Source organism: Pongo abelii, chromosome 5 (assembly GCF_028885655.2).
Source record: "Pongo abelii isolate AG06213 chromosome 5, NHGRI_mPonAbe1-v2.0_pri, whole genome shotgun sequence".
NCBI lineage: Eukaryota > Metazoa > Chordata > Mammalia > Primates > Hominidae > Pongo > Pongo abelii.
In genome coordinates this window covers 139,836,220-139,858,135 of record NC_071990.2, presented here as the reverse complement: position 1 = coordinate 139,858,135, position 21,916 = coordinate 139,836,220, and the positions used below count along the sequence as shown (strand labels likewise).

The following is a 21,916-nucleotide window of genomic DNA, read 5'->3' as shown; positions in this document are numbered from 1 at the left end:
TGTGGGGGGACACATTCTGTCCACTGCAGCAACTCTGTCCTTGAAATGGGAAAGGGCAGAGGCCTTATGTTCAACCAAACCCAGTTTTGTTTTGTTTTGTTTTCTGAGACAGAGTTTCGCTCTATCACCCAGGCTGGAGTGCAGTGGCGTGATCTCAGCTCACTGCAGCCTCCGCCTCCTGGGTTCAAGCAATTCTCCTGCCTCAGCCTCCAGAGTAGCTGGGACTACAGGTGTATGCCATCATGCCTGGCTAATTTTTGTATTTTTAGCAGAGGCGAGGTTTTATCATGTTGGCCAGGCTGGTCTCAAACCCCTGACCTCAGGTGATCCGCCTGCCTTGGCTCCCAAAGTGCTCGGATTACAGGCATGAGCCATTGCGCCCAGCCCAGAGCCAGTTTTGATTCTGAGTCCACCTCTTTGCAGTTGTGTGTCCTTGGGCAAAGGACCCAAGCCTCTCTGTATGTGCCCTCAGGGGTGAAATGGGAGTAGGAATACCTATCCACTGTGTTTCACATACAGCGCTCAAATACTTAGTATTACTATTAACGTGTCAGAAGTTTGAAAGTGGGAAATGTTGGTCATTGCCTTCATCCTCAAGTCTAGGAATGATATTTTTAAGGGAGGATGATAGTGTTTAAAACGGGCAAGTTTCTTGGGGCAGAGCATAGACCTTTTTGTCTCCCAATAGCCACTATTGTTCCTGGGGAGGTTTATGTACTTCTCACTGAAACAATCAGAACCATGCCTCAATTTACTTTTTATTTTTTTAATTAGACAAGGTTTTGTTCTGTTGCCCAGGCTGGAGTGCAGTGGCATAATCATGGCCCACTACAGCCTTGGCCTCCTGGGCTCAAGTGATCCTCCCACCTCAGCTTCCTGAGTAGCTGGGACTACAGGCATGCGCCATCATGCTTGGTCAAATTTTTATTGTTTTACTTTTTTGTAGAGATGGCTCTCACTATGTTACTCAGACTAGTCTCAAACTTCTGAGCTTAAGTGATCTTCCTGCGGTTCTGGGATTACAGTTGTGAACAACCATGCCTGGCCTATTTTTTTTAAGATTATAAGTGTATGACATTATGGGTTGGGCTGTGTTCCCCCAAATTCCTATGTTGAAGTCCTAACCCCGGTACCTCAGAATGTGACTATATTTGGAGAAGAGGTCTTTTAAGAGGTAATTAAGTCAAAATGAGGTGATGAGGGTTAGTTTTAATTAAATAGGACTGGTGTCTCTATAAGAGGAGGAAATTCAGACATAGACCTGTATAGAGGAAGTCCATGTTAAGACACAGGAAGAAAATAGTCATCTACAGGTCAAGGAGATAGACCTCGGAGGAAACCTTCATATCTGACTTCTAGGCACCAGAACTGTGGGATATACGGTTCTGCTGTTTGAGTCACCCAGTCTGTGCTACTTTCTGTGGCAGCCCGGGTAACCTAATATGTATGAAATGTGGGGAATTTGGTTACAAGGCTAACAGTTTTTATGAAAACCTTTGCTAAACGACTCCACAAATGTTTTCAGTATTTCTGACCAAAGCTCAGATTACAATGTGTGAGAATTGGAAGTGAATGAACATTCTTATTTATAAGCACCCTATGAGTTGAGATTTAGGTACTTACCTTTTCTTGGTGTGTCCATTTGGTTTTTCATCAGGAGGCAGCTCAATAATGAGCTGGCAGGACTGAGCGTGGTCAAAGTTGTTTGGTGTCTTTGGTGAGCACTGGGTGTCCAGCATAAACACCTGTATGGGGGTGCAAAGATACATTTCAGAACTCCAGTGTCCTCTGCTTGACCTGTCAGGGATCAGCTGGATGACCCTGGGCAAGTTGAGCCTCATCTATAAAATGATGACAATGGTTTCCTATTTGATATGTTTGTTGAGAGAGTTAATTGATATGTGTGTATTACATATGCAAAGCATTAGAACAGAGAAGTAAATAATCAGGGTTAGCCGTTGACACTAATACTAGCAATGCTACTAGTTCTACCATGTGACAATTCATTATACCCCAAATAGCAGGTATTGACACTTAATATTAACTACAAGTAAGTAAAGAGGGGCTTTGTAAAAGATTATCTCTGATTTTTGAGTCTTTGGTATCATATTCAACACAGGGATGAAAAAGGAGTTGGGACTTCTGTCAGGATTACTGATGGTTACTTATAGAGCCACAGTGCTCTACTAGGCATGGCAGATGTGACTAAGAAAATAGTGAGCACTTATTGGATCTCTGAACCAAATGATTTTCTTTTACATGACTTACAATATTTTCACAACTTTCCTCTGGAAATATTAGAATATATATATTTTTTGAGACAGGGTCTCACTCTGTTGTCCAGGCTGGAGTGCAGTGGTATGATCATGGCTCACTGCAGCCTCAACGTCCCAGGCTCGAGTGATCCTCCCACCTTAGACCCTCGAGTAGCTGGGACCACAGGTGTGCACCACTATGCCCAGCTATTTGAAAAATGTTTTCCTTTCTTTTTCAAGTTTTAAGTTTGGGGTCCATGTGCAGGATGTACAGGTTTCTTACATAGGTGAACATTGTCATGGTGGCTTACTGCACAAGTCATCCCATCACCGAGGTATTAAGCCTAGCATCCATTAGCTATTCTTGCTGATGCTCTTCCCCCCCATTCCCCACAGGTGCCCAGTTTGTGTTATTCTTTGCCATGTGTCCATGCATCTCATCAATCAGCTCCCACTTATAAGTGAGAACATGCAGTGTTTGGTTTTCTGTCCCTGCGTTAGTTTGCTGAGGATAATGGCCTCCAACTCCATCCATGTTCCTGCAAAGGACATGATCTCATTCCTTTTTATGACTGCATAGTATTCCATGTACCACATTTTCTTTATCCAGTTTATCATTTATGGGCATTTGGGTTGATTCCATGTATTTGTTATTGTAAATAGTGCTGCAATGAACATACATGTGCATGTATCTTTATAAGAGAATGATTTATATTCCTTTGGGTGTATGCCCAGTAATGGGATTGCTGGGTCAAATGATATTTCTGCCTCCAGGTCTTTGAGGAATCACCACACAGTCTTCCACAATGGTTAAACTAATTTATGCTCCCGCCAACAGTATAAAAGCGTTACTTTTTCTCTACAACCTCACCAGCATCTGTTGTTTTTTGACTTTTTACTAATAGCCATTCTGAGTGAGATGGTATCTCATGGTGGTTTTGATTTGCATTTCTCTAATGCAGTGATGTTGGGCTTTTTTCATATGTTTGTTGGCCGCATGTATGTCTTCTTTTGAGAAGTGTCTGTTCAAGTCCTTTACCCACTTTTTAATGGAGTTGTTTTCTCCTTGTACATTTAAGAGATGGAGTCTTATGGTATTGCCTAGGCTGGTCTTGCACTCCTGGGCTCAAGCAATCCTCCTGCCTTGGCTGCCCAAAGTGCTGGGATTACAGGCATGAGCCATCATGCCCAGCAAGACTAGAATACTTTAAAAATATTTTCTTTCAAAATCTTGTAAGAATTATCAGATTTTTTAATAATGAGTTATTTTAAGAGTGAATACATAAGGAAAATTTGGGATTGACGAAGAAATAGAGAAGTATTAAGAAGTGAAAGATGGGCCAGGTGCAGTGGCTCATGCCTGTAATCCCAGCACTTTGAGAGGCTGAGGTGGATGGATCACTTGAGGTCAGGAGTTTGAGACCAGCCTGGCCAACATGGTGAAACTCCATCTCTGCTAAAAATGCAAAAATTAGCTGGGTGTGGTGGTGCACACCTGTAATCCCAGCTACTCAGGAGGCTGAGGCAGGAGAATCACTTGAACCTGGAGGTAGAGGTTGCTGTGAGCCGAGATCACAGCCTGCACTCCAGCCTGGGTGATAGAGCAAGTCTCAAAAAAACAAAACAAACAAACAACAACAACAACAAAAAAACAGAAAAAGCAGTGAAAGATTCACTAAACAGTTCTTACTGTTCTTCTCCATTAATGGTCTATTTCAGAAGATCCCATTGACTTTTTCATATTTTTGTTGTATGATTAGACAGGGTTGCAGAGACCACTGTATGCACACGTGCAAATGCTTTAGCCAGACGTAACAACTGCATATTTAGAGAAGCCATCCCTTTGGAGGGCCACTTTCTTGGTTTCTCTGTTGTCATTTCTAGCTACACCATTGCTGCAGCAGCTACAATTGCCACGCTGCTAGAAGTGGCTCTTCGTTGCAGCCTTACAACCTTTCTTCTGTCCCAACTTCTTCAGACTGGCCACGGAGGCTTCAGTGGGATGTGCTCCCTTCCTTCAGAACCAGCAGAATCATGAAGTCCCAGATGTTAGGCATGTGCTCATCAGAGATGTGAGAAACTGAAGGTAGAAGGTTCTTGTCCCACTACCTCAGGATAGCTGGGAAAAGCCCCAAAGAAGCCAGACCTGGCTAAGAAACTTCTCAACTGACTGAGTTCTTTACATGGGTAATCAGGGGATCCTAGATTATCAGTGTGCTAATAGAAAATTTTATTAAGAATTTAAACAGATCTGGTAGAGAAAAGGGGCCTTCCCTTTTGAGTATAACCTCCAACTCATTTCTTCAAATTTAACTCAAATGTGACAGTTCAATTACATTTGTAAAACTTGTTTAATATTTTAAATACATACCATGCATACACATACCTATGCATATGCAAAATAGTTTCTTCATATGAAGACCCAATTCAGGCATGTCTGTTGCTATTACATGATGGAATATTTAGCCAGTCAATGGTTATTGGGAATTTAGTCCATTTCTATTTTTCACTACTATGAACAGCATGGTTATGAATATATGTGAATTCGGGGATGGCATTTAGCAGGACTGCTGCTAAGAGTCACATCCAGGGTCTCCTAGAGGCAGACTGCCATGTCACTTAAGAGCTTAGGGCATATCTGTAGCTTGTGATACTACTGTATTCTTCTGATATTTCTGTGATTCAGTAACCTATTGATTCAACAAAGACGTACTAAGCATCTTCTCTAGGCCTTGCTCTAAAAATACCAAGGTAAATATACAGAATGTGTTCTCTGCTCCTCAGGAGCTGACAACCAAATTTTGTGACTTCTTACACGTGTCTCAAGAAGGAAAAGCCATTGGTATATGATGATTCCTGCATGAGTGAATACACTTGAATTTTAATGTTACACTCAACTCAAATTTATTAAGCAACTTTTAAATGTTAAGTTCTGTGTTGTGAATGAAAGATACAAGAAAAAAGCCCAAATAAGTTTGCCATTGATAGGCACTCATCGTCTAGCAATAACAATAATAGTTAAGCAAATACTTACAGGTAGCTCATGCAAGTTACATATAAAGGACAGTGGCGAGGCTGCTGAAAGGGTTCTATTTGATCTGGGTATTGGAGGATGCAACAAACAAGAGATGATGGACAGGAGGTAACGGTGTTGATTGGGTTCATTTCATTTCTGGCAAAGAATGGTAGTGGCAAGAGTTGGGAGCTACAAAGTGTATGTCCCTCAGGGAATGAAAGGCAATTTGGTGATGCAAGACCTTCAAGGAAGGTCTCCCAACATGCATTTCGAGTTTCTAGAGCCCCTGAGATCAAAAGCCCCTGCCCTTACCTGCTGGGCCATGGCTCGGATGCGCCAGTACTCAGCCTCGGCACTTGGGGAGGAGGACGGGGCCGCCACCCGCACCTGGCAGCCTTCCCCGCTGAAGCTCTCCGTGCCGCTGTGGAAGCAGCCCAGCAGGTCCTGGGGAGAAACAGCAGATGCTCACTGAGTGCATCCTGGTTCATAGGCCAGGCTCAGTCTTGGATCTGAGATCATCAGTGTGTCTGAGACAAAAGTACTGACCCAGCAACTTCTTTCTCACTCTCTGCAAGATCTAAAGTGAGACTGCCTGCTCAGAGGAGGCAGAACCCATGTGCCCAGCATGATAAGGGATCAGGAGCTAAAGATGGTTAGAACTGTGCCAGGGAGGGCTTCCTCCCAGTGATGTACCTTCACTGGCTTGAGTGTGGCAGAGAACGCATCTTGCAGGGCACAGCAGGCAAGCCTCCACATCTCCTCAGTGAACACAGGGCCCGCTGTCACAAGGACGTATCTGCCAAAAGAAACAAGTAAAGGAGTTTTTTTGTTGTTGTTGTTTGTTTTTTTTTGAGATGGAGTTTTGCTCTTGTTGCCCAGGCTGGAGTGCAATGGCATGATCTTGGCTCACTGCAACCTCCACCTTCTGGGTTCAAGCAATTCTCCTGCCTCAGCCTCCCGAGTAGCTGGGATTACAGGCATGCGCCTCCATGCCTGGCTAATTTTGTATTTTTAGTACAGATGGGGTTTCTCCATGTTGGTCAGGCTGGCCTCGAACTCCCAACCTCAGGTGATCTACCCACCTCGGCCTCCCAAAGTGCTGGGATTATAGGTGTGGGTCACCGCGCCCAGCCGCAAAGGAGTCTTGAATTCCATTTTGTTGCCACAAAATTTAGGCCATATGGACTCATGCATAGGTTTATTCTGCAGCTCCCTGCCAAGTCTCCCTGTCTCTCAACCATCCAGTATTCCACTGTCAAAATACTACTTCCTAAACCATTTTAATACAGAAATATCAACGGATCCCCTCTACAAACAGGCCAATCATTTAGACTTGTATGCAAGACTGCATATATTCTGCAGTGATTTTTGGATTCTAGTTCCATTTTCCATCACTCCTCTACAACAAGCAAAACCAAACCCCAAACTCTTATCTCAATGCTATTTTGTTCTTCTGCTTGGAAAGTCCCCACCTCCCCCATGCCTGTCCACCTTGGAGGATGTGATCAGTGTCACTGCTACAATGAGGTCCTTGCTTCACTGTCACCATTTTTCATGTGACCTGCTCTCCCATATGCCTAGCTTATTTCACTTAGCATAATAACCTCCAGTTCCCTCTATGTTGTTGTAAATGACAGAATCCCTTTTTTTTTTTTTTTTTTGAGATGGAATCTCGCTCTGTTGCCCAGGCTGGAGTGCAGTGGTGCCATCTCATCTTACTGCAACCTCTGCCTCCCGGGTTCAAGCAATTCTCCTGCCTCAGCCTCCTGAGTAGCTGGGACTACAGGTGCCCGCCACCACACCCAGCTAATTTTTGTATTTTTAGTAGAGACAGGGTTTCACCATATTGGCCAGGCTAGTCTCGAACTCCTGACCTTGTGATCTGCCTGCCTTGGCCTCCCAAAGTGCTGAGAATCCCATTCTTTTTTATGGCTGAATAGTACTCCATTGTGTGTATGTACCACATTTCCGTTATGCATTCATCTGTTGATGGACACTGATACGGTTTGGCTGTGTTCCCACCCAAATCTCATCTTGAATTCCCATGTGTTGTGGGAGGGACCCAGTGAGAGGTAACTGAATCATCAGGCCAGGTCTTTCCCATGCTGTTATAGTGAGTAAGTCTCATGAGATCAGATGGTTATAATGAGTTCTCCTTGAGCCAGTCGTATAGTTCCAGTCCAAGTCTGAAAGCCTGAGAACGGGGAGATGTATGTACAGTCCAGGGACAGGAGAAGACTGATGTTCCAGCTCAAACAGTCAGGCAGGCAAAGTACCCTCTTACTCAGCCTTTTTGTTCTATTCAGGTCTTCAACTGTTGGACGAGGCCCACCCATATTAGGGAGGGCCATCTGCTGTGCTATCTCCACCAATTCACATGTTCTTCTCATCCAGAAACACCCCCAGAGACACACCCACAATAATGTTTGGCCAAATGTCTGGGTACCCTGTGGCCCTGAGCAAGCTCTCTCTTTGCTTGCCACCATCCATGTAAGATGTGACTTGCTCCTCCTTGCCTTCCGCCATGATTGTGAGGCCTTCCCAGCCACGTGGAACTGTAAGTCCATTAAATCTCTTTTTCTTCCCAGTCTTGGGTGTGTCTTTATCAGCAGCATGAAAATGGACTAATACTGACACTTAGGTTGCTTCCAAATTTTGACTATTGTGAACATGGGAGTGCAGCTATCTCTTTAATATAATTGTTTTCCTTCTTTGGAGTATATACCCAGCAATGGGATTGCTGATTGTATGATACCTCTATTTTTAGTTTGAAGAGCCTCCAAACTGTTCTCCATAGTGGTTGTACTAATTTACATTCCCACCAACAGTGTACGAGGGTTCCCTTTTCTCCACATCCTCTCCAGCATTTGTTATTACCTGTCTTTTGGATAAGCTATTTTAGCTGGGATGAGATGATATCTCATTGTACATTCAATTTGCATTTCTCTTATGATCACTGATGCTGAGCACCTTTTCATATACCTGTTTGCCTTCTGTATGTCTTTGAGAAACTGAACCAGAATACTTTGTATAATGTCTTACACAATACACATTTGCTGACTGAACAATGAAATTAAGAATTATTAGCACATAGTCATTTTTAATTACAAAAGTCTACTTACAGAAAGCAATCCAAAAACTCGATTCCTACCACAAAGACAATTTAATTTCTTTAGATTTTTAAATAAAAACTCCAGCTTTGTGGAGAGTCAGGAAAGCTTTTCCTCACCTAATACAGGAGCAGCCCACTCTGGAGATGGTTTCAGTGGGCTTGGCCACACAGGCGACCAGCAGCTCAAAGAGGTCCTTCAGCATGGTATTGATCATGCTCTCGTACCTGATGTCTACGGGAAACAGCAAAATCACAGTTTCACACAGCTCTAGTGTAAAGGGATAGATTGAAATGGCCATCTACAGCAACAGAGGAAAGTCTGAATGATAAGCAAATATCTGGGAAAAAGAAATAGAACAATGAGAAAAATGGCCATATCCTCCTCCCGCCCCCCCAAAACCCAGTAAAACAATAATTATTGGATTTTTACCCAATTTCAGCATGTTTCATCCACCTCTAGAGAAATAAAAATGAAATACGCAGTTCACTTTTATGTGTTGCTGTATTAGAGTCTCACACTTTGCAAAGCAATGACCTGGCCAGGAACACGTGGCTACCCTTAGGGATATGGTTACCAGTTACCACCTACATGTGGAAAAACTCACTTGTTTTCTTCGCAATTGGTGTCCTTTTTTGGCAGGATAAATTGTCCTTGCTAAACTTAATAGAGACATGGTTTCTTTTATTAGCTTTGTTAGTCTCCCCTGGGGTCAACATCCTCAGTTTCTCTGTCCTCTCCAGCAAGGGAACCTCTTCCCTTATACCATGATATGCCAGTCCTTCGAGTTATAAGCTCTATGGGTAGCAGCAATGTTTCTTCTGCTCCCAGACACCCAGATCTTCACACATGTGGCTCCACTGGGACCACAGTGAACACATCCCCTGCCTCTAGGTCCCTCTCCATCTGCTGACTTCAGCATACTGTCCATCCCACACTTTCACAGCCTTTACAAAGTGCCATCAATATTAAGAAATTTCTCTTCATCCCTAGCCTGTTAAGCTACTTCTTGCCCACAATGGAAGCCTTTTCTAAAACCCTGCCTCCTCCATTTAGCCTCCCCAGATGAAGCAGGGTGACAGGATATACCCCCTACCTCCCCCACCACAGGCTACAAGGATATTGCTTCTTCTTTTTTTTTTTATTATATACTTGAATTTGCCTCCCTTCTCCTAACACACAAGTACCCCAGACCTCTTATTAGGTATTTTATTTTCTACCACACATATATTTTGAGCATTCGGTTTGAAAATTTTGTAGAAGACACATGGGTATGAATTTTCTCTTTGAAAATCTATTAGAAGGGTGGCACTGACCATGTTGTTCTATTTCAATAATTCCCAGGACAAAAACCCTGCATTTGTATTTGCATTAGGTATTTACTACACCGTTTTAGCTGATGGTGCTGTCTACCAAAGAAATATCCAGAATGAACTGCTCTGGCACTTCAGATACCTGAATGTAGAAAGCTTTGAATGTGCTCCACCACCAGCTCACAGGACAGACCAATAGCGTGCTTGAAATTGGCAGAGGCCATATCCCAGTAGGTATGGTCTTTATGGCTCCGGCGGAGCCAAAGGGACATCACAGGAAGGAGGAGGTGAACCACTGCATAGATGCCAAACCCTGGTCCTGAAAAAGAAAAGTCAGCATAGCAACAACCTGTAATAAAAGGGAAGCTCTTTGCCTCCACCTGGCATTGTTGATCTCTTTGGAAGGATCCCTATATTTGCTGAGAAAGTGTAGGGAAAAATAATTTACTGCTGATGGGGGAATATATGGTCTTCAGTGGCATTTTTCCTTTTTGTCTCTGCAGGGTTTTAGTTATGTGAGCACTATGTAAATATACTCCTAAAACATTCAAATATTGCTTGTAAAGCTAAAATATCACCTGGTCAACTCCTAGGACCTAAATGTAAACACACAAATACACATGTGTGTATAAGAAAATACCCTTTGAAATCATATATTTATGAAATCTAACTACATGGGGAAATATTTTATATAAAGAAGATAATGTAAACTTTGGTCTGCATACTTTTTTTTTTTTTTTTTTTTTTTTTACTTAACAATAATGTTAGAGCTGGCTACAGTAGTGCACACCTGTAATCTCATCTACTCTGCAGGCTGAGGTGTGAGGATTGCTTAATTAAGCCCAGTAGTTTAAGACTAGCTTGGGTGACATTGTGAAATCCCTTCTCCTAAAAAAAAAAAAAAAAGTTAGCTGGGCATTGTGGAGTGCTGGTAGCCTCAAAAACTTGGGAGGCTGAGGTGGAAGGATCGCTTGAGCCCAGGAATTTGAGACTGCAGTGAGCTATGATCACACCACTTGCTCCAGCCTGGCAAGACCTCCATTTCAAAGAAAACCCCAAAAGTGTTTGTTAGAGATTATTCTTTGTCAGCAAATCTGGATATTTCTCATTTTTATTGCCACATACTATTTCTGTTGTATTTATGTACAGCAGTTTACTTATCCATTTCCTTACTGATGAACATTTAAGGTGTTTCTAATTTTTTGTCTTATAGGCTATGCTATAATGAAAATCACTGTGCTTCTTTGTTCAACATTGTGGAAATGCTGATGAGTTTTTGAAGTTATGATTACAAAAGCAAAGCATCCATTTTATAATAAACATGGAAATTACATGAGAATACAAAAGAAAAAACTCATCTAGAGATAATCACATTTTGATGTATTTCCTTTTAGGACTTTTTGAATGCATGTGTGTTTATATTTATAATTACATACAATTTCATATAGTTGAGATTGCATTCCATAGTATGTGCATTTTAACATAATGCTTTGTAAGTAATTATTCACGTCATTAAATATTATTCACAAATATTAATTTTAACGCCTGCAGAATATTTACATGCTTTTACCACAATTAACTGCTTCCCATTTAGGGTGTTCATAATTTTTGGTATTGAAGATGTTTCAGAAAACATCTTATATATACAATTTTGTCTTTATTATTGATAATTTCCTTAGATGACAGGCTCCTAGGAACAAAAGTGGATTAAATGCTCTTCACACACATTTAGTGGCAATCAATGTGAAAGCAGAAAATGGTACTGATGAGTAAAACAGATTTAGAAATAGTGGTTTGCAATTCTATAAAATACCTACTTATTCTTTGATGGAAGGCTTTTAACTTTTTAACATGTGGGAGTATCTAGTCTAGGAAACAGTGAAAACAGGCAGACACCTGCAGAAATACCCTCTTGAAAAGAGTTACATGTATAACCACTCACCCAAAAGACGGACATGGAAATATTTACCTGGTGTTTTGGTCACATCTCTCAACAGCTCAAAGAGTAAATCCAAAGTTGGTGGTTGGTGCTGCCGTGGACAATTGGACACAGCCGCTGTCAGCTGCTCCAGCAGGATTATCCAGACTTCTATTAGACCTGGAAACCAAAAAGCAGACCTGTATGAAATCCAGTTAGACACAATGAATAATCATCCCAAGATCCAATTAAACATTGTATGTAAACTGCCAAGTGCTATACAGAGGTGAGCCATCACCCAGCGTGTTAGCCTTCAGTGGCCATAGACATGAACAGATGATGATTTATGTGTTCTGACAAAGTCAAGGGGAAAAATACTGCTCACATTTCCTCCTTCTTCCCCTTTAATAAAAAGGTGATAGGTTAAGGAAATTCTGCCATGTTGAAATGGCTGTCAGGTTTCTTGGGAGCTGATGATACCAAATAAACTATCCATCCAGTTCTATCACCTTCATCTGTCTTTTTTTAAAAAATGATTTTATTGTGGTAAATATATAGAACAAAAAAAGCCATTTTAGCCATTTCTACAAGTACAATTCAGTGGTATTCATGACAACAATGTTGTGCAACTATCACTACTGTTTCCAAAACGTTTTCATCTCAAACAGAAACCCTGGAGCTATTAAACATACTCTCCTTTCTTCCTCACTCCAGTCCCTGGTACCTCTAAGGTACTATAAATTATGGTTGATTTCGAGGTGTGATAGTGGTGTCATGTTTATGTTTGTTATCTTTAAAGAACACACACTGAAACATCTATAGATGAAATGCTGTGTTGAGGATTTGCCTTAAAATATGGAGAAAGAGGAAGAGAGAGCAAAGATATACATGATCCAAGATTAGCCATAAATTGATAGTAGTTGAAGCTGGGTGATAAGTCCGTTATATTATTCTGTTTAGTTCTGTATATTCTACATATGTATATCTGTATATGTATATATTTTGTATATTCAAAATATACAAGTTTTGTATATGTTTGAAATTTCTATAAGATGAAAAATATACTTATTTGCCTTTGAAGACCAGAGGAATAATATCTGATAATGTATCAATGTTGAGGATTAATTTTTTAAAACTAAAGCTGTTACTGATTTTTGTTCTGATTTACTATGTCTCCATAATGATAACTTTAAAGTACTAGTTACATTGATTATGTAGAAAACTTAGATAGGTGCTGGATTGAACTATATCCCTTAGAAGATGGGGTTCCTAGGAAAAAAATCAAAGATGTGCACAAATGGGAAAGAGAATGCTCGACGTTACATACCCAACCGTTTACAACTGTTTAAAAGAATGTATTATAGATAAACAACATTAGCTTCTGCTTATAATTACCTGGGTTTGAGGTTTAAAATGCTAAGTAAAAATTGTTCTTATCATTAAACTGAAACCTCTATTAGGTAATATCTAGCCAACTTTCAATACTTTAATTGTTCTCTATATTAGATATTCTTTCCTATAATTATTCCTCACAACTAATCTGAACTTGTTTTTTTTTTTGAGATGGAGTCTTGCTTTGTCACCCAGTCTAGAGTGCAGTGGCGCAATCTCAGCTCACTGCAACCTCCACCTCCTGGGTTCAAGTGATTCTCTGCCTCAGCCTCCCAAGTAGCTGGGATTACAGGCGCCCCCCCACCATGCTTGGCTAATTTTTGTATTTTTAGTAGCTACTTGGGTTTCACTATGTTGGCCAGGCTGGTCTTGAACTCCTGACCTCATGATCCACCCGCCTCGGCCTCCCAAAGTGTTGGGATTACAGGCGTGAGCCACCGCGCCTGGCCTGAACTTGTGAGATTTTGTTGTTTATCATCTCCATCGAAAATTTTAAATCTCCTAGCCACCCCCACAAAATTTGTAACACCAAAATAAAACAAAACAAAAAAGCTTCCCCTCAAAAGTCCTTTTATAAAAGAGTTTGAAATAACCTATACCCAGAAGTTAGACTATTTGAGGGTATGATATCCAATTCTAGATGTAGAACAGGACAGGGTCTTCTGAGACAAGACAGAAGACGTGAGCATGAGTTAATCTATCTGAAAATGATCCACAGTTACTAGTTTGAACTCTGATTCACAGGAGATCACATGGGACCTAATTTGAAACAAATTCTTTAAAATCATTCCTTTCATGAGCCTTCAGCTTCAACGGTCACAAATAGAGTCTCTCTTTAGTAATGGCTTAATTTCCCCAGTCTCTAACCAAACAGTCCTGTAAGAATTATATAATGATTTGTTTTCTAAAAGATACTAAAAGACAATTATCAGCCAATTTAAGTACCTAGGCACCAATGGAGCTTCATTCCAATTTGCTAAAGTCAAGAGAATTGAGAGTTAGAAACTACTTAAGTGGAATCCGCAAATCTGCAGTAGTTTTAGACAGAGGAATCCATTTTAAAAGGATAGGCATAGAGGCATCCATTGTAAAGTGATGTTTTTGGAAAGTCCATGGAAACTTTAAGCAGACTTATTGTGATAGAATTACAAAAAATAACTACAAAAATAGATGATCATTCTTATGATCTATGCTACAGTTTGAATATTTCCCCTGAAGTTCACATGTTCATGGCAAGTGCAGTAAAAGATTATTCTGGAGTCTTACAATTTAATGTCTGCTCTGTTGTGTTTTTGGGCTCATCTGGGGCATGTTGCTCCTGTCTTGCCTATTTCTCCCCCTTTAGAACGTGAATGTCTATCCTATGCCTTCCTACCATTGTATTTTGGAAGCATGCAATTTGTTAATTTCACAGGCCCACAGCTGGAGAGGAATTTGCTTTGGAATGAATCATGCCTTTAGTCTCAACTGTACCTGATTTAGATGAGACTCTTGAGTTGGTGCTGAAACAAGTTAAGGCTTTGGGACTATTGGGATGGAATTAATGTATTCCGCATGTGAGAAGAACCTCAATTTTGGGGGCCAGAGTGGAATGCTATGGTTTGAATGTGTCCCCCAACATTCATGTGTTGGAAACTTTATCCATAATGCAACAGTGTTAACAGGTGGGACCTTTAAGAGGTGATTAGGTCAGAGGGCTCTGTCCTCATGAATGGATTAATATTGTTATCATGAACGTGAGTTAGTATCTTGGGAGTAGGTTCCTGATCAAAGCATGAGTTTGGCCCCCCTGCCTCTCCCCACTACCCCACACTCCTTGAGTGCTCTCTTGCCCTTCCTCTTGGGATGATACAGCAAGAGGGCCCTCATCAGAGGCAAGCCCCTCAACTTTTGGCTTCTCAGCCTCCAGAACTGTAAGAAATAAATCTGTTATTTATCACTCTCAAGTATTCTCTTATAGCAGCACAAAACGGACTAAGACAATTCCCAGAAGCTTAAGGTACTTCATTTATGACTTAAGCTTCTGGGAATATGAACACAGCAAATAACCTAGTTTAGTCCAATCAATTAACTTACCGGTGTCGTCATCAAAATCAGACAGGACTGATTCAATTCCATCCTCACTGCTGGCTGACTGTTCCTGAAGTCTTCGAGGCAAGCTGGCAAGTCTCCCACTAAGGAATATTGGCTTCAAGGGCATTTTGTAGATTTTGGCCAGTAACTAAATTAACAAAAAAAAAAAGACAAACTACAATTATATGTTGGAAAAAGCTGCATTGTGGGTTTTAAAGAATAATGAAATTATACACTAGTACTAAAAAGAGATGGGAAACTAGACATTGAAAATTTGATTGTTCATGATTTGGATTTATAAAGGTAGCTTACAAGAGGCATCTATCCCATGAAGCAGATGAAATAGCATTCAATGGCAACAAAAATGTAGAGGGAAAAAGGATCCTATGGATAATTGTTCAGTATTTTAATTACATATGAGTTTTACAGACTTTTATAAACCTACTGAAGGAACCATGAAACATGTCCAGAATTTTTGCCTAAGCGAATAAGTGTTCTGTGGGGATCACTGAGAAGACAGTCCACAGGCAAATGAGATACCAGACTCTGATTTCTCCTTCCCTTGACTCAACCTCTGAGGAAACACAGGGGCAAGAGCAGTGGGAGAAATGAAGGAGGCTGGGGCCAGGAGGGAGAGACGAAGGTCTCAGAAGCAGAGCCAGCAGAGTGGCCTGGGTTCTTTAGTCCCCTCTTGGGACTAGCGCCCAGGCACCCCTGAGCTCTCTGTTACTGGGACAGACTTCCAAAGATCCTTATGTCTTCATGAATTAGAATCCTGCCATGCCCACATTGTTCAAGGAACCAGGGCTGTGAGCAAATAGACAAAATTCCTGTCCTGGTGGGTCTCACCAACTACAATCCTTTCTAAAATAATCAAATTCCAGACATAAATGCTACAGGAAAAACTAAACAGGTGGTATTAGAAATAGTGAAGACTGGGCCTGGTGGGTTATGCCTGTCATCCTAGCACTTTGGGAAGCTGAGGCTGGCGGATCACTTGAGATCTGGAGTTCAAGACCAGCCTAGACAACATGGCGAAACCCCGTCTCTACTAAAGATACAAAAATTAGCTGGGTGTGGTGGCGCATGCCTGTAATCCCAGCTACTCGGGAGGCTGAAGCAGGAGAATCGCTTGAACCTGGGAGGCAGAGGTTGTAGTGAGCTGAGATCGTGCCACTGCACACCAGCCTGGGCAACAGAGCAAGACTCTGCAAACAAACAAACAAACAAAAAAGTGGGGGATCTTGGCAGGAATTGGCAGATCCTTTAGCCCTGTGCTCTGAGGAGGTAACGTTTCAGATTAGATCTGGGAGATAAAGAGTGGCACCTAGAATCTGGGGAGAGAGTCCCAGCAGAGGAAGCAGAGATGGCCCTGCACAGCAGTGAGCAGCTGTATTTCCGGGAGGGCAGAAGCTCAGCGTGGCTATAACACTGTGAGTAAGAGGGAAGGATGTGAGGGTGGAAAGGGAGCTGGGCAGGGGTCGCGTCATATGGTGCCTGGGGGAGGCAGCTGGATGGAGAAGCCAGGGCTGCATGTCCCTTTTAAAGCCATGGGCTCAATGCTATCACCCAGGAAGAGGTTGTACATAGATCCCCAAAGAGGCCCAGGGACACCACCTGAGAAGACAGGTGAGAAAGTATTGAGAGAGGGGTGTCACTGAAGCTTAGAGAGAAACGGCCTCAGGGAGGGGGCATGGTGTCAGGCAGAGGATGAACACAATGATGGTCACTGCTCACTTTGACAAGTGCTGTTTTATTCTGTCTCTTTACTAGATTTAAAAAAAAAATTTTTTGAGATGGAGTCTTGCTCTGTCACCCAGGGTGGAGTGCAATGGCATGATCTCAGCTCACTGCAACCTCCACCTCCTGGGTTGAAGCAATTCTCCTGCCTCAGCTTCCCCAGTAGCTGAGATTACAGGTGCACACCACCATGCCTGGCTAATTTTTGTATTTTTAGTAGAGACGGGATTTCACCATGTTGTCCAGGATGGTCTTGAACTCCTGACCTCAGGTGATCCGCCCATCTCTGTTAGATGATCTTGACTGAACATGTCTTTCTTTTATTAATGTCCCTCTTCACTGCTTGCACCCCTGCCCTCCACTTTTTGGTGCCCTCAGGAAGACTTCCCGTGACCTCGTGACCCCTTCCCCTTAAACCTCATGCAAATATAGAGATTCCGGTAGTTCAGGCATCTGAGCGTGAGGGAAAAGTTTCAGAGACCTCAGCATCCAATTGTGTGTTCTAGTATGTTTTCATTATTTTCTTTCCTTCATGGAAAAAGGGGGGACAAAAATGTATACTCCACATCTGCGCCCCAATCTCCTCAGATGGCAAAGTGTCTCTCTCGGGCTTCAGCAAAAGACCCCCACGCGTGTTTTGGGAGCATCTTCCAAGGCAGGTTTCCAGGCCCGGAGCCCAGCTGGACCATTCCCCTACCTGAGAGCAGCGCCTGAGGTAATCCAGGGCCGGGAGGCACAGGTCTGTGGATGGGGCTCCGGGTGCCGGGGCACAGTCTCCAATCTCTTTACAGTCCACCTCCCCTAGGGGCGGCACGGGAGACAGAGACCAACAGTGTTACCCTTGCGGGCCCCCTTCTAACAGGAGACCTGTTTGCTCACATAGCACTAGTGCACTAAATATCTACTAAAAGAGAGTGGGAGAAAAGGAGAAAAATGACTCCAAATTGCACAACCCTGAGGAAAATCCTTTCAGCCATTCTCCCGCCTGCATGTGCGAATGTTAAATACAGTTGGGACCATACCTTTCCTATCATTTTGTTGAGATTATATGGTTAAGGAACTCACCCTTCCACTAAACAATCAACACTTCCTCTCTCTTCTACCACCGTACTTTCAGTGGCTGGACGGTGTTCCTTTGTACATAGGCACATGGCAAATCACATTTCTGGGACCTGCTGTTGGATGGAGTGACTTTTGATGACAGAGGACAATCCCAGAGACAAGTCCTGGATTGGGCTGGAATAAAGCGCTTCCCTCTCTCCATTTGGAAAAGGATTTCTTTCCCTGCCAGTGCGTGGCACTAAATGCTGATGATAAATGAGGTCTCTGGGAAGAGTCTAAACCTCTGGGGTTTAGGGACAGAGACTACTTAATTGCATTTAAATGATTTTTCTATTTTTTGTACATATCTAGAGATTTAACATGTCTGTAGAGGGGTATCTAGGTTTTTCTATAAGAATGGTAACTGAATTATAATTTTTCTTCTCAAATCTATTTCTATACATTTAATCAAATCATTTCATGTACTGTAATTGTTTCTAATTGTCTACAATTGTAAGAGCTAGAACCCTCCCATGTGAGTAAACAGACCTAATTACTAGGCATTAGTTAAAATTCAGAAGCAAAGAGGCATGTTTCTCCTTAAAAAAACCAAAAAACATTTCTTATGTTTTCGATCAAGGGTTAGCAAATGTTTTTGGCAAAGGGCCGGAGAGTAAATACTTCAGGCTTTGCAGGTCATACTGTCTTCATTGCAACCACTCAACTCTGCCTGGTACTATGGAGGCAGCCATCGACAAATGAACATGGCTATGTTTTAATAAAACTGTATTTATAAAAACTGTGGGCCATAGCTTGCAGTTGGCCTGGTTTAGATGAACACATTTTATAATATAAAAACACAGACCAGGTCAAATTCATGTTGAAATAAGCAGGTGGGAATTAACAACAAATTCATTTCCTATCCATGATTACAGCAGACGTCCCAAAGGTTTAGACTGTGGCCGCTGTGTATTTGAAAGCATCCAAGTCTATGTGAATGGCACTCCCTGGAGCCAGGCAGGACACAGGCACCATGACTATACAGGGGGCTCTGCCTTTTCCACTGATCCCAGGCCCCATACAAATAACTCCACTTTATAATTCACAGAAGAAAACAGAGGCTGTTTTCAATGTCCTCTAAGTGATGGTTTATTTTAGATGTCAACTTGACTGGATTAGGGGAGACCCAGATCACTGAGAGGGCATGATTTCTGGGTGTGTCTGTGAGGTTGGCTCTGGAAGAGGTTGGCATTTCAATCAGACTGAGGGAGCTCCACCCTCACCCAATGCAGGCAGACACCATCTAATCAGCCAAGGCCCAGGGAGAACAAAAGGGAGAGAAAAGGAGAATTCTGTGTCTCTGTCTCTGGAGCTGGGATATCCTTCTCCTCTTGTCTTAGAACTACAGGTTCTCGAGCCTCTTGCTTTGGATTAAGAGTTACACCATCAGTGCCCCTCGTTCTGGGGCCTTTGAACTTGAACTGAGCCATGTTATCAGCTTCCTTGGTTTTCCAGCTTGCAGATGGTCTATCGTGGGACTTCTCAGCCTCCATAATTGTATGAATGTTCTAAGATTTCCAACCTTAGATTAGTCAATATTATATTAAATAATTGCTCTTATGCAGAAACCTATTCTCAGTGTCATATGATTAGCAGCTTGAGTTTGATTTCCCAACTTTTTAGCAAAAGTTAAGAATTCCTCCTACTCCAGGCTTTATTGATTATAAAATATATTTTCTAAGTATAGAAGTCCCCCTTCTTGAAAGCCTCGTGTATTTCAGAAACTACCCAGATGATTTTATACTTAATTTAGAAACACCTTAACAAAATAGATTCTCACTATATAACATTACCTGCAATAGCAGATTTTTATATAGCACAGGTTTATGTGGGGTGAAATGAAAGGGAAGGACACTTAGTTAAACGAAAAGGTTTAAAAGAAACTTAAAATTTTGAGAGTTTCCATAGAGTGTGATTAGACCTGGAGCCTGAGAACATTTTACAAAGGGAAAATATAAGGTTGATATTATTCTTTGACAATAAATAATATAAAATAATAAATAAGTAGATTAAAAATATACTATAAGATATTCCATGAATACAATGAAAAGTATCAACCTTAGACAAAATTCAAGCTTCTTTCACAGTAAGTTTTTGCTTTTGTGTACACAAGAACACCATCTGCTTGTACCCCAGGATGCGTGCTTGTTCCAGGCAGTCAGTAGGCCCTGTCTCCAGCCACAGAGCCACTCTGGAAAGGGTCCTCGGCAGTTACAAGGCATGAGAGGAGGGTTCTGCTTACCCAGTCCTTTGACAAACTTCATAAGGCACATGATGTAGCTAGTGGCTGCATTAGCAAAGACCTGGATGTTGTCGGTATTCAGAAAAGCTTCAAATACATCAAACACTGGAGCTTGGCCTTTTCCTAAGGGAGGAAGATTATAGAATTGTAAGAAAGTAAGTTTCTGCCCTTGGGTTTGCCAGGGTTGCCCATATTCCCAGCACGTTCCACTGAGACAGATCTTGAGAAAGATCTACTGGGGAGGTGCCTGGGTTTTTTATTGGACCATTGGCTTGGCTCCAGTGTGGTGCTCAGCTCTGCCGGCAGGGGAGCAGCTTGGCAGAGAGATGAGGGCTGAGGTGGCCGAGTGCAGAGCTGAGGCAATGTGCTGGTCTAGAGAGCAGGGAACCATGTGGCCTCTGGAATGCTCCTGCACAGGTATTTGTAGATTATATACAGGGCACAGCAGGGCAGGTTTAGATAGACCTTTGGTGGCATATGTGAGTTTCTTTATATCTATGCAGAAAAAGAGCACAGAAGGCCTGAGACCACTCTTCTTTTAGAAAGCTTGCTTGCAAAATTGGCCTTTGGCGGGTGTCTGGGAACTCAGCTCTCAGAGTACTCCCAGGCCACAGTTAACTGATAAGAGTAGTTCACCGTGCCTAGACTGTTCATACAAACCATATGGTTTATGGTGAACACCTGCTTTCCTGTTGGGAGTCTGGGATTTTGGTAATGTGCTAGGCAAAGGGTACGTAAGTGGCCAGTCCCCAGCTAGATTTCTAATGGGCTTCCACGGGCAGAAACATTGCAAACATGTTGCTGTGTTTTCACTGCTGGGGGAAGAATGTCTTCTGTGTGATCCCTCCTGGGAGGGCGAGAGCACAGGGAAGCTGGTGCATATTCTTCCAGACTCTGTCTGTGTCATAACCTGTTGTGTCCTTCCTACATTGCTAAAACTTAGTCATGAGCTGTGTAATAAATCTCAACATAACTATATGCTGGGTCCCATGAGTCTTTCTGGTGGGTTTCTGAGTTTAGGGGTGGTCTTGGGAACCTCTGAGACAACACTCCTGGGCCCTGGGCATGCTTTATGGGTACCCATCCATTTTCAGCCGACCAAATCTCCCTAATTCTGGTTACTCTGTGTTATGATACTTTTCTGCTTCTTACTAGCAAATGGATAACATTTTTGTTTTTGGCTTTAGACATGAACTCAATACAGCAAAGTGTAAGTGAAACAACAGAAGTCTCTCAGCCTTATGGTCCAATTGTCAGCAAGAACAGGGCCTGACAATGCTCAGGGCTCTCAGCCTGCTGGCAGAACTCAGGACTCATGTTCCTGCTATACCACATTCTTTCCTGCTGATAAAACATGGCTGACAATCTGTCTTCCCTATTGTTCAATTTTTTTCAATAGCATGAAACTTGGCACAGAGAATTAATGCTGAATAGCAAGAATCATCCAAACATTCTTACCCATGGAGTAGTCACCAACCAGGTACTCCTTCATCTCCGACTTGTTCCCACCGTGCACTGTTTCCAGGGCACTGAACAAGGGTCTCCATCCCGACTGGATCTGCGTGGAACACACTTCAACCAGCTCACCAATGGATGTGACAACCTGGCAGAGGCAAAGCAAGTGGCACTTAAAGTCCTTTCCTTAAAAGGAGCAGAATATCTGGGAAGGGTGATGTATTTCTCTGTCCCCTATTTTGGAGTTAATTTTAGTGAAAAGGAAAAACCAGAATAGACAAACTCACTCAAAAATCTTCTG

General features: G+C 42.2%; 1 protein-coding gene across 3 annotated transcripts in view; it reads right to left on the bottom strand.

Annotated features, from left to right (window-relative positions):
• Positions 1-21,916, bottom strand: part of ARFGEF3 (ARFGEF family member 3) — a 186,369-nt gene that overhangs the window by 20,055 nt on the left and 144,398 nt on the right. For all 3 annotated transcript variants that reach the window (XM_024248774.3, XM_024248772.3, XM_054558214.2), the window contains 10 exons: positions 21,619-21,763; positions 20,161-20,283; positions 17,515-17,618; positions 15,081-15,225; positions 11,664-11,792; positions 9,837-10,013; positions 8,501-8,615; positions 5,965-6,067; positions 5,584-5,715; positions 1,624-1,745 (listed from right to left, as the gene is read on the bottom strand). In XM_024248774.3, the coding sequence (XP_024104542.2) occupies positions 1,624-1,745; positions 5,584-5,715; positions 5,965-6,067; positions 8,501-8,615; positions 9,837-10,013; positions 11,664-11,792; positions 15,081-15,225; positions 17,515-17,618; positions 20,161-20,283; positions 21,619-21,763 (1,295 nt within the window). The remainder of the gene's footprint in view (positions 1-1,623; positions 1,746-5,583; positions 5,716-5,964; positions 6,068-8,500; positions 8,616-9,836; positions 10,014-11,663; positions 11,793-15,080; positions 15,226-17,514; positions 17,619-20,160; positions 20,284-21,618; positions 21,764-21,916) is intronic.